Source organism: Juglans regia, chromosome 6 (genome assembly GCF_001411555.2).
Source record: "Juglans regia cultivar Chandler chromosome 6, Walnut 2.0, whole genome shotgun sequence".
Classification (NCBI taxonomy): domain Eukaryota; kingdom Viridiplantae; phylum Streptophyta; class Magnoliopsida; order Fagales; family Juglandaceae; genus Juglans; species Juglans regia.
The window spans coordinates 35,785,168-35,797,483 of record NC_049906.1 but is presented as its reverse complement, the minus strand read 5'-3'; the positions used below and the strand labels follow the sequence as shown (position 1 = coordinate 35,797,483).

General features: G+C 34.9%; 2 protein-coding genes across 3 annotated transcripts in view; both read right to left on the bottom strand.

Moving 5' to 3' along the window:
• Positions 1 to 3,157: 3,157 nt before the first annotated feature.
• LOC108989133 overlaps positions 3,158 to 12,316 on the bottom strand; it is a 31,520-nt gene continuing 22,361 nt past the window's right edge. For both annotated transcript variants that reach the window (XM_035691205.1, XM_035691206.1), the window contains exon 3: positions 3,158 to 3,278. In XM_035691205.1, coding sequence (XP_035547098.1) covers positions 3,216 to 3,278 — 63 coding nt within the window. In that variant the 3' untranslated portion in view covers positions 3,158 to 3,215. The remainder of the gene's footprint in view (positions 3,279 to 12,316) is intronic.
• On the bottom strand, positions 4,372 to 12,035 carry LOC109020578 (disease resistance protein RUN1-like). Its single transcript, XM_035691181.1, has 6 exons — positions 11,494 to 12,035; positions 9,874 to 10,981; positions 8,924 to 9,211; positions 7,824 to 8,822; positions 7,211 to 7,724; positions 4,372 to 5,652 (listed from the first exon to the last, which is right to left on the bottom strand). The coding sequence occupies exons 1-6, from the start codon at positions 12,003 to 12,005 to the stop codon at positions 5,639 to 5,641; spliced, it is 3,435 nt and encodes a 1,144-aa protein (XP_035547074.1). The 5' UTR covers positions 12,006 to 12,035; the 3' UTR covers positions 4,372 to 5,638.

Sequence of the window (12,316 nt, the reverse complement as noted above, 5' to 3'; positions counted from 1 at the left end):
AAGTCTTCTCATATGTCGAAATGCTTTGGGATGCAACAACATATACAACATTTATTAGCAAACTCACATCTAGAGTGCTAATATTTTCCAAATTGAGATCATAAGAGAGTACGCAAAATCATTTATTAAATTTCTTGAAGTCTGTGCTATAAAAATAATAACTTAAAATCTCTATACATGATTTAGGTTACTATTACGCCTCCCTAAACCAAGTCACGCCTTGCAACTCTACCTTCATAAATATTTTAACCTGTGATGATTTAAAAACATAAACAAAATAAAATGAGTAGAAGACTCAGTAAAAAAATTCATCATAATGTAAATATACTTAATATAAAGTTTTTATAAAATATTTCATGCTGAGAATTAAAATCGTAATTGTTCGTAAATATGTTGATGACATGCATGACTTGGATATATTTTTGGTATATAAACCAAATGTGTTAAAAGAAAAGATAGAATGAAATTTCTTAATTGGGAACATCCTTAAAGTGGCATCTAAGTAGGTCTTTGTCACCAATCTTCTGGATGTTAGATCTTTCTCGATCGATTTAATTTCCCGACAAATGTCTCTGAAGTGGAAAAGAAAAAGAAGAGAAAATTGTCGGCAACTTCTTGGCAACAACCTGCATATAGAATATACTTTTGTTTTGTGACTTCCAATAATGCTCTTTTAACGTTCGTGATCCATTCGGTCAGGCCGAAAGCAAATTAGTGGACTTTACAATGATAGACTTTTGTGACTTCCAATAATAGGTCCATAAAAGATTCAATGGCTTTTTCTTAATTAGCAACCTCAATAAGTTATAGCTTGTAGACTTGTCTAAAATGCCCATTAAACTTAAATTGGACGAGTGTTAGACCGAAATTCTCCTACAATGCTAGATGCACAAAAGCTCCTTTTGTATCAGCAATGCAGCAGTATAGCTCTCCATAAAGTTGGTATATAATTTCTCTATCAAGGCATGCATCTTTTTTATTTCTGCAGTTTCTTCTCAGTCCTTTGAGATGATTGGTTTATTCTTGTCTGCCAAATATCCTCTGTTCCAGCCACACATCCAACATTAGACTTAAACTACTATGATATTGAAACTTTTTAGTACATGATGGATGTGCATAACTTAAATGGAGAGGCTACAATTAGACTTACATGTGCACATTTTTTCAGTTTTGGACACTCATTTTTGTAGTGACCAAACTTATGGCAGTAATGACATTTGGCATTTTTCTTACTAAACTTTGTCTGTGAACTGCCCCTGGATTTACCCTTATACTTCTCTGAGCCCCTGTCAGTTGATCTACCCCTACTTGAGGACCCCTTAACAAACAAGTCACTAGCTTGTTCATTAGTGCTCTTCACACTCAATTTATTCCTCAATTCCTTAGAATTCAAAGCAGATTTTACATCTACCAAGGAAATTATATTTCTACCATACAACATGGAATTTACAAAGTTCTCAAAAGATATGGGTAATGAACACAAAATAATTAACGCTTGATCCTCTTCTTCAAGCTTAATATCAATGTTCCTTAGATCCATAATGATTTTATTAAATTCATCTAGGTGTTCAGAAATAAAAGTACCTTCCTTCATTTTGAGAGTGTATAACCGTTGTTTCAAATACAAACGGTTGGTGAGAGATCTCTTCATGTACAGATTCTCAAGTGCAGACCAAAGACCAGTTGCAGTCTCCTCGTCAGCAACCTCTCTTAAAACTCCATCAGATAGTGACAAAAGAATAGTACTATGCACCTTTTCTTCTTCTTCTTTTGAAAGAGCCGGAGAATCGTCTTATACCTTCTCTTCTAATACTTTTGACAAGCTCTGTTGTCGCAGTAAAACCTTCATCTTGATGCACTATAAACTGAAACTATTCTGACCGTCAAATTTCTCCACTTTAAACTTAGCCACAGCCATCCCACCAAATCACACTGAGCCAAGCTCTGATACCAATTTGTTGGGAATAACTGTATATCTAAGACTAACTCGAAGTATAGTAGCGGAAATAAGCAAAAGAAAATACTGACAATCACATAGAAACAACACCAAGATTTAAGTGGTTCGGCTCAAAGTGAGCCTACGTCCACTGGTGGGGTCGGTATCAGAACTTTCACTATCAACAAAGATGGAGTACAGAAGAATAATACAAAACTTCTTTCTCAAAGAAGTTATCTCTCTTGCTCTCTCACTTCTCTCAAGAAATCACTAAAACAAGACAAAAATGATTTCCAAAGTCTATTGTGAAAAGGAGGCGCCGTTTGATATTTATAGAAACAGTGAGAATTCACTTCTGTGAACATTGGCTCGAGCGAACTCTCGAGCGAGTGTCGAGCGAGCGTAGGTTTAGGACATTTCGCTTGAGCTGAATGTCGAGCGAGTGTCGAGCGAAGCTCTCTGCGTGATTTCGCTTGAGCTAAGTGTCGAGCGAGTGTCGAGCCAAACTCTATGCCTGATTTCGCTCGAGCTAAGTGAACCTCCGCTTGAGCGAACATACGACATAGCACTATTTCAACAGAATTCAAGCCACCTCTTAACATTCCAGATGTTAGATCTTTCTCCCGATTTAATTTCCCGACAAATGTCTCCGAAGTGAGTCAGAAAAAGAAGAGAAACTTGTCCACGTGCAATGAATATACTTTTGTTTTGTGACTTCCAATAATGCTCTTTTAACGTGATTGATTCGATCCGAAAGCAAATTAGTTATCGGGAAAAGGCTGTTGAGGAAATCAATAAATTAATTAAGAGGAAATCAATAGTAGGTCCATAAGAGATTCAATGGCTTTTTAAAACATTTTAAAAAATAACACAGTCGCGTCTCATTGCCTCCACGAGTGTTAGACCAAAATTCTTGTACAATGCTGGATGCACAAAAGCTCCTTTTGTATCAGCAATACACCCCTAGGTATAGCTCTCCATAAAGTTGGTATATAATTTCTCTATCAAGGCATGCATCTTTTCTATTTCTGTAGTTTCTTCTCAGTCCTTTGAGATGATTGGTTTATTCTTGTCTGCCAAATATCCTCTGTTCCAGCCACACATCCAACATTAGACTTAAACTACTATGATATTGAAACTTTTTAGTACATGATGGATGTGCATAACTTAAATGGAGAGCCTACAATTAGACTTACATGTGCACATTTTTTCCGTCCTTACTGTATAGTAGTTCTTCAGTGGCTGGGCGAAAAGAAGTTAGCTGCCTCTGTGTCTCCGTTTAAGGGAAGTAGACAGACTGGTCAACCACAGGACTTTGGATCAAAGACATTGATGCCTGAGACTAAACATATCATGAGTTAACATCATTACCGTTGATATTTGTTGCATGGTTGTATTCAAGATAATTATTTATTTACAAGTCTACCTTCCGACAATTTCCCGATATGTGCTTGTTATGATGAAATCAGCTGCATTCATCGAAATTATGTCGGCTGTGAACTCTCATGAAAACTGAGCAATAGGGATCCTCTGATGCAGTCACTTCAATCTCAGAGGATTTCCATGAGAAGGTTGTGTATGAAATGTCATGGAAATCCAGTGAGACAGCAGGTCATGGAAAAGAGGTATTGTAAATACAATGGGAGCATTTATTCCTGCTGGGGCCTAAGTGGATTGATTGGAGAATTTTAAATGTTTTTCCTTTTAAATATTTTATGCGTTTTTTTTTATTATTTTTTTTTAAATTCAAAATTCTCAAATATTCTCTGCATTTTTTAGAACGAAACATGACCTTATTAGTTTTTCAGAGCATGGAAGGATTTCAATAATGACAGTAGGCATATGGCTACCAACACAAAAACTGCACTTGCTTCTCTTGGTGTTTTGATATCTTTTGAAATGACGCGCAAGGACTATGTGAGTATAATGTGACCACTTGGCAATGATTGCAAAGAAAATGAATGGTTCAGATGTGAGCCCTCTTACTGATATGGCCATTTGCTGGGGCCAAACAGAGGCATTTGCAGCAGTTGTGTTTGCAAGTAATTTGGCTTGATGAGTGATGTGTGATTTGTTGCTTGAAAGGCATGGTATTCTTTATCATCATATACCTACAACCTGGAATTGGTTCAGAATACTCAAGTTTTAGTACTTACTCGGTACTCAAGTTTTCTATTTTCTGATTTGAAGGGTATGATTTGCCCTGTCCAATTTTTCAATCACCAAGTCAGTGGAAAATTGAAAATTGACGTAATCGAGATTTTCTTCAACTTGTTTCTTTACTGGTGTTCATTTTATCAATATGAAGACCAGAAATAGAAATGCTCATATAAACATTTATTAGGATTATCTCTGCAGATACTTTTTGGCAATTTCTTGAAGAGTTCTGGAGATGATATAATAAACATTCACCGCAGCCTTTTGGCATCATTCAAAGGTTCGATGATTGCCTTATCCATAATTTATATGTTTTCTCACCTTTCAATCATTTGTGCTTCCTTGATCATAATTGTTGATTAATTATTTATCTAATTACTGATCTACCACTATAAATCACATCACATTACCATGGAAAGTAAATCTTGGTCTAAACGGAGTGTACTAATTACTTACCTTGCTCACTTAATTTCTTAAAAATATCTCTGAAAAGATTTTGCTCTAATTTGTTGATCGATGTTTTTCTTGAGTTCAAATTTCGAAAACAAAACACACCAACACGTACGATCCTTCGTATCATCATGCATTCAACTTGTCTTTGTAATTGACCAATGCCTCTCCATAATTTTCCTTCTCTTTCCGCACTATTTGTTGTTTAATTTCTCTGCACTCGAGAATCTTCATCAGCCCCTCCAAACTCCTTGACTCCTCAATAAGTTTGAGAAGTGTCGATGAAATTTCCTTTCCACTTTCAAGGTGCTCATCAATGTGAGTATCGATTCCCTTTTGACACAAACTAAGCATCATATAAATGAGAAATAAAGTTTTGTCGAACATCTTTATATACCTCTAGAACTCAAGAACACATCATAAGCCCATTCAGGGGTACTGAAAGAAAAATAGGTAGAGAAAAGAAGGAAAAGATGGTTGCAAGGCCATGGAAGAAGTTACAGTGTATGAAATTAAGGCTGATGATCAGTAGCGACTACAAGAAAGTATGCCTTTTGGGGCCAAATTATATATATATATCCAACCAAACATATATACAATCCTCACACAGTATCCTTTTGAACCAGAACAGGGAGATAGCATACATCCATGAATAATTAATTTCACTCGAAATGTACTCTACAAGGAGGCAGGTTTTCAAACCACTCTATAAAATTAAAAAGAAAAAAAGAGACGGTACTCAATTTTATCAATTCTTGAAAGCAGGTGTACAGAATATACCAACCACCCTTCGTTTAATTGATATGGTAAGACTTGATTTGCTATAGAAAGAGTTGTCCTCCAAACTTCTGATATCAGTTGCTGACAGAGGATGTAGGTTGGATCGCAACTTTGTCAATATTGTCCTCCAAACACCATCTTTGATTCACAATAAAACTCAACTCGAAAACTGTTCTCCTTCTGGTTAAAAGATTCCAGAATGGATTCTGAAAATTTGGACATTGATGCCACCATTGAATAGTATCATCCACAAAGCAAGCGTGCCTTGCAAGTAAATGAACTGCTTCATTTCCTTGTCTATCAACATGAATTACATCATACACTGCAAACTGAGAAAGGAGACTTTTTGAGTTTCAGAAATCAGATTCTCTTGGCTTGAAAAATTAGGTTCTTTAGAACCAATAGCCCCAATAAACAATGAATCCCCTTCCAGTAGCAAACTTGAGAAACCTAAAGTCAAGATCATTTAAAGATCCCTTAAAGAAGTCAAAGCCTCTATGTCATCTACTTCAAACAGCCCACATTCCTTCCCGATTCAAAGCAAATAAAACATCACATTTTTCATTCCTTAAGACAAATTTTGAAGTTACAGTTGTCACATTCGGTTAAAAAAGACAAAACAAATTGAAAGGAATTTACCACATAGACTCAATAGCCAGAATTGCATATACAAAGTGACCATATCATTAGAGGAGAATCCAAAAGCACCACTCTAGCTCTAAAGTCCACATGCAGAATATAAATGCATGGGTGATCTCATGTGGACTTGGTTTTTTCGCTTATCATTGTCCAGAGAACATGACTAATTTAATGAACATATGTGGCCAATAACACTTCTAGATATAGTAAGGCCATAATGAAGAGGTAAGAGTAGGAAGTAAAGTTGCTAATGATTTGGAAATAAATGCATTTCTCATACAAATTGAGCCATTACAGGTTATCTCAACATCATAAATAAAACACCTAGACATGCCATGTTCTTTAAAAAAAGAGAACAACATACAATACAATTCCACTTATCTCTTCACTTCCGCTCAGCTGGACATTAACCGAACTCTTAACAATTTCAATTGCTAATAACTAATAAAGATAGTTGGTATATGTAGGATCATCATCAATTTTCGAAAACAGATCATCAAGGACTCTTAACAATGGAATCCGATTTTCCGAAAACACAAGGGCATCACAACTACGCCTAATTTACAAAGGCTACAAGTCTAAGCGAACTACTTTTATTGTAAAAAATGGATATAAACACAAAATAAAAAGGGTTAGTACTAAAAGAGGCTGGTGTTGGATGATGAATTTATAAAACAGCACAAAATAAAGAGATCTTACAGGTTAATACTTGCCTTTGCCAGATTAGAAAATAGTGCAAAACTCAAAGCAAAACCAAAACCAAAACCTAAACCAAAACCAATACTTGGGTTGCCCTGCACAAACTTGTTCTCAGTCAAATGTTGGATGGAGCTCTGTGTAATTGTAGCATGAATAGTACAGTCCCAAAAATTAAAGAATACCAATTTAAGTGCAAAAAAGAATACCAGATGAGCTATTTTGGCCAAAGTTTATGGGGACCTAAAACAGGGCAATGTCTCAAAAACCGGCACAGAGATGCAAGCTATACAAAGTGATGTTTCAAACAAGCACCATGGAATCGACTATGAAATGGCTATAACTAAAATCATCATCCAAGAAACAAAATTAAATGTACAAAGTGAAAAGATTGTAAACTGGATATAATGTATGTGTATTTTAGACAGAGCAATAATGTCAACACTAGCGTCTTTTTTTTTCGGTATCAAAACAGAAATGGAAAAAAATATAATACGCAGAGAGGAGACAATTAAATATTACTTGAAAATCAAAGGAACAGGGGCGACTTACTTTCTTCATCCATTTTTCTTTTTTTATTTGCTCTCCTTTCATTCTTGTATACTACTTTGGCTCTGCAACTTCTATAAAACAGCACCTTCCTCCCATAGAAAGGACGACGGAAATCAAATTGAACTCGCAAATTGTCCAAAACCTTTCGTTCAAAAGATTGTAAATTGGAGTACCCCACCCATACAGCATATCTAGGCATATTTCCAAGCATACTAATCAATCGTACCCCTTCTTCAATACAGCATACATGATTTGAGCCGTTAGTGGTTATCTTAGCATTACAACTAATATCTATCCTCCATCTTTCAGCATCTTTATCAAACATTACGAGATATAATACAATTCCGCTTATCTCCTCCAAATAGTGTGGCCCCTCAATATCTATTACCCACTCTTCTTCTCCCCTCCATCTGCCATTATCATCATCTTTTAAAAACTCACGAACATAACTCAACCACTCTGGAATCTGATTTTCTGGAAAGAAAGTAGCATCATATTCATATTCATAGACTCCCTGTTAAACATTAAATATCATCATCAATTTAATTTAATTTAATTTAATTTAAGCAATACATGCATACTATTAAAAATGAGATCGCACATACATACATACCTTCCACAATAATGGATTTTGCACTTTATCATTCCATATATTCACAAGCATTTTGTCGCAGCCAACCAATTTAATTCTTTGTAGCGATCTGATGTGGCTTCCATTGAATTCCAATATTTTTGATACTTCTGAAAATCTCTCTAATGACTTGCATCCACCAACATTTACCGTTTCTATATTTGGTGGAAGCTCTAATATTTCTTCAAGTTTCTCACAATTGCGCAAGGAAAGACTAGTTAGTGTAACGAATTCTTTGATGCTCGTGGGAAGGCTAACAATTTTAGTCATTGATAGATCTAAATGACTCAAACTGGCAGCGGAGTTAAACATGGTAAAGAAACTAGATATTGGAAAGAAATTTGATTCTGAATGGGAACAACTAATTTGAAGATTCGATACTTGTAATGCGGTGCTCCCATTGCTTGAATTCGTTGGAGGCGCCAATTCATGGAGTGCTTCTTTACGTAATGATATCTCCTCTTCCATTTTTGTAGACTCAGTAGCCAGAAGCGATAGCCCATCATTCCCCATCTTCTTTACAAGATTTGGACAATCAAGACGGAGTCGGCTTAAATGTTGCAACTGAATGCAAGCAATTGGGAGACGCAAAAGGTTTAGGCAGCCCGATAGATCTAGAAACTGAAGTCCAACGAGGTTCACGATGGATAAAGGCAGTTCTTCTATTGCGGTGTTACTCAGATACAACAAGCTTAAAAATTCCATTTTACACTCCATTTCAGGAAGATAACGAAGGCTTGAGCAATCACCAAAATTAAGCTGGCGTAAAGATCTCGACTTGAGGCTTCTTGGAAGGATTTGGAGTTTAGAGCATCCTCCAAAATCCAACGTAGAAAGATTTTCCAAAGATCCAACGGAATCATGCACCTCAACTAATCTTGTACAACATGTGACACTCAATTGCTTCAAATTTGAGATACTTAAAAGATCCGGAATCTTTTCTAAGAATTGACAATTAAAGAAAGTCATAGTCGTCAAATTCTGTAAAAGAAAAAGAGGAAAAGTTTAATAATGGACTTTACTACATAATTCAAAGAAGAAAAAAAAAAAGTCGTTGATGATGATTATAATTGTGTACGTACCTTGGGCTTGAATCCATCCCCCAACTCCTTTATGAGGCTATTACGCATCTTAAAGACAATGAGATTCTTTCCTTGGAAATTACGTGGCAAAGACTCTTCAGGATATTGAGGCCAATCAAGTAATCTTAACTTCTCAGACAGATAATTGGGTGCACAAGAAAAACGTGCATTACGATTTATAAAGATTCTAAGTCTTTTCATATGTCGAAATGCTTCCGGATGCAAGCTTATCATCTCCTCCTCGCCTTTAGGTAAATCTAATACTATGCCTTCAATTTCGTTTGGCCCCTGATATAAGTGCATGAAGATATTTTATGAAAAATATACTTATCGAATGCTGAAAACTCCAATACTAAAATATAAAACATTGTCTTTTTACGAAAAATAATACTCTGTATTTATCAATTAATATTACTCTGCTAAAATCTCCAATACTAAAATATAAAGATTGTCTTTTTACCAACTTACGTACTCTCCTATAACTTTCAATAAAACAAACACTGGCTTGAGGAGACAGTAGACATGAAATTAGAAAATATAAGATATTTGGAATGAAAAAAGAACATTTAGATTTGGTACTTTTATTGACTCATTTTAATTATTAATAAACGAATTCTATATATATCTAAAAATTCATATTGATAATTTAAAATGTTTGTATATATATATGAGTATTGTTATATCCACAAAAAAATTACACAAAAAAAATCCTACAAACTGACTTGTTTTCATCTGATCCATTAGATCTACTTTACAAAAAAAGTGATTTTATAATCTGATGAAACACATCAAATTACGTCAGTTTGTGGGATTAATTTTTTGTATATATATTTATTTAGGTATAAATTCATACAATTTATATTTTCTCAAAAAAAGAAAAAAATCCACTATGTTTCACTTTTGGAAAATGAAATAAATGTAAAATCCAAGATATTCTTTTTTACTCTTACCGTACTTTCTTCCAACACTTCACGGATATCCTCATGAAACCACAGTCTACTACGTTTGCTAGGTTCTTCGGGTGATTCTAGTCGAACAATTTCTCGTCCCATATCTTGTAGCAAGTCGTGCATCTGAACACTTTCACCACTCGATTCAATAGTAATAAGACACTTGTCTATAAGCCTCTTGACTCCATGAACCGGGAAAAAACCACAACAATCAAATATTTTCCTGACATTAGCCAAACATTCTCCTGTGAAGAAAAATGCAATATCAAGGAATATTTTCTTCTCAGTAGCATGCAGACCTTCATAACTCACTAAGAGTACTTTCTGAATATCATCGTTGGGAATCTTTCTATATTTATCCAATGCATTTTTCCATTCATCTATACTTTGACCTTTTAGATCTGAACCTAGCACTTTTAAAGCTAGTGGAAGACCTTGAGCATATTTTGTTACCTGTTTAGAGAGCTCCACATAACCTTCAAGTGGTTCGTCTTTCTTGAAAGCATGCAAGCTAAACAGTCGAAGAGCTTCATTCTCATCCAAAATCTTCACCTCGTATTTTGAATCAACTTCAAAGACTTCTAATAAGTGTTGATCTCTTGTTGTGATGAGAATTCTACTTCCTGAGCCAAACCAATCACGATCTCTAGCTAGTTTTTCTAGTTGGACCATCTCATCCACGTCATCAAGAACTAGTAGAATCCTTTTAGAGCGAAGTCTATCTCGAATCACATTGACTCCTTTGTCAACATCATCAATATTCGATATTGTTCCTAAGATCTTCGATAGAAGTGTATTTTGCAGCTCAAGTAGACCTCCTGTTCGTTTTGAAGTTTCTCTAACGTCTTTTAAGAAACAACTTCCTTCAAATTGAGAAGAAATCCGGTTGTAGATATCATTTGAAATAGTTGTCTTACCAATTCCACCGGTTCCGAATATCCCTACCACGCGTATAATATCATTCATTTCGATATTTAGATGTTGATCATAAATGTCTCGTATACGAGACTCTATCCCAACTGGATGCCATGCAACACTTAAAGGTGTTTGATTTACTATTCTTATGTCCACCCATTGAATGATTTCTTGGATAAATGTTGACTCATCCCTATTGATAAAAAAGAGAAGACAAATTGAAATAGTTAGAGTACTTTTCACAATAGATGACGTATGAATCTAATTAAGTTAAAATATATAGTGTTTTTCATTCTCCATAACAAAGTGACAGCTGTAGATTACGGTGTAAAAGGCCAGTAGCTTTTCTCCTTCTTTAATCTGAACATTGTTTCATAACAAAACATAATCTAAAATTTATAATTTAAGAGATTTTGTGAGTCTTTATATCTAGAAACAAATTGAAACTAAACGTTATGTGAAACTAATGTGGTAGTGGTAGCAGATATTTAATCCCTAAATCAGAAAGGATTTCTAAAATTTGACTTTTTTTTGCATATAATTATTCAATCCCAAAAATAATCATAAATATCAAATTGTTTTCCTTTTGTATGATATTTTATCTTCACCAATCACATCCTTTAATATTTGTCTCAATTTTCCTCACAAATTTCTCAAATATAGCATGCGCATTAACATGAGAAAGTATATATAGGCAAAGCTTACTGGAATTTCGCTAATGGGAAACCAGACAAATCAGCTACTCTTTTCAAAGCTTCCTTCCATTTCAGCATCTTTACGTTATCCTTGAGTTTATCAAAGGATTCTCCAAAAATTCCTTCCTGATGCCGTACTTCCGATGGATCTACGTCGTAAAAAATTGGTAGAACAATTTGATTCATTGTTTCCTTGCAATCAAGAATCTTCAATAGCTCATCTAAGCACCATCTAGATTCTGCATAGTTTTTAGAGAATACAATGATAGAAATCATTGACCCTTCAATAGCTTTAAAAAGTGCCGGTGAAATCTCCTCCCCTCTTTCAAGATTGTTGTCTATGTAAGTATTGATTCCCCTTTGATCCAAAGCTTGGTATAGATGGGAAATAAAGTTATGGCGAACATCTTCACCTCTAAAGCTCAAGAATACATCATGATTCCATGGATGGATAGAAGGAGATGAAGAGGATGAAGAAGAGGAAGAAGCTCCTGATTGAAAGGCCATAGAAGAAGAAGTCATGCTCACAATACGTATGCGCGATTACAATCTAGCAAGAGGTCCAATTATAGAGTTGCAGAACTTATCCCAAATAAATAATTGTAGAGATAAAGTGGGTCATAGAAATGAGAAACTTCTCGGCAACAACGTCGAACATGCATGCATGTGTTTATTCTGTACGATTGCAGAGCTTTCAACCTTCAAAGCTGTATAAAATGATCAATTTGGTCCCACAACAATTGACTTTACTTTGTTTTAGCACAGATGTTGTTCCCAAATAGAAAGAGTGTAAATTCGGTATCGACTAGTATACATTTTTTTTAAAAAAATAT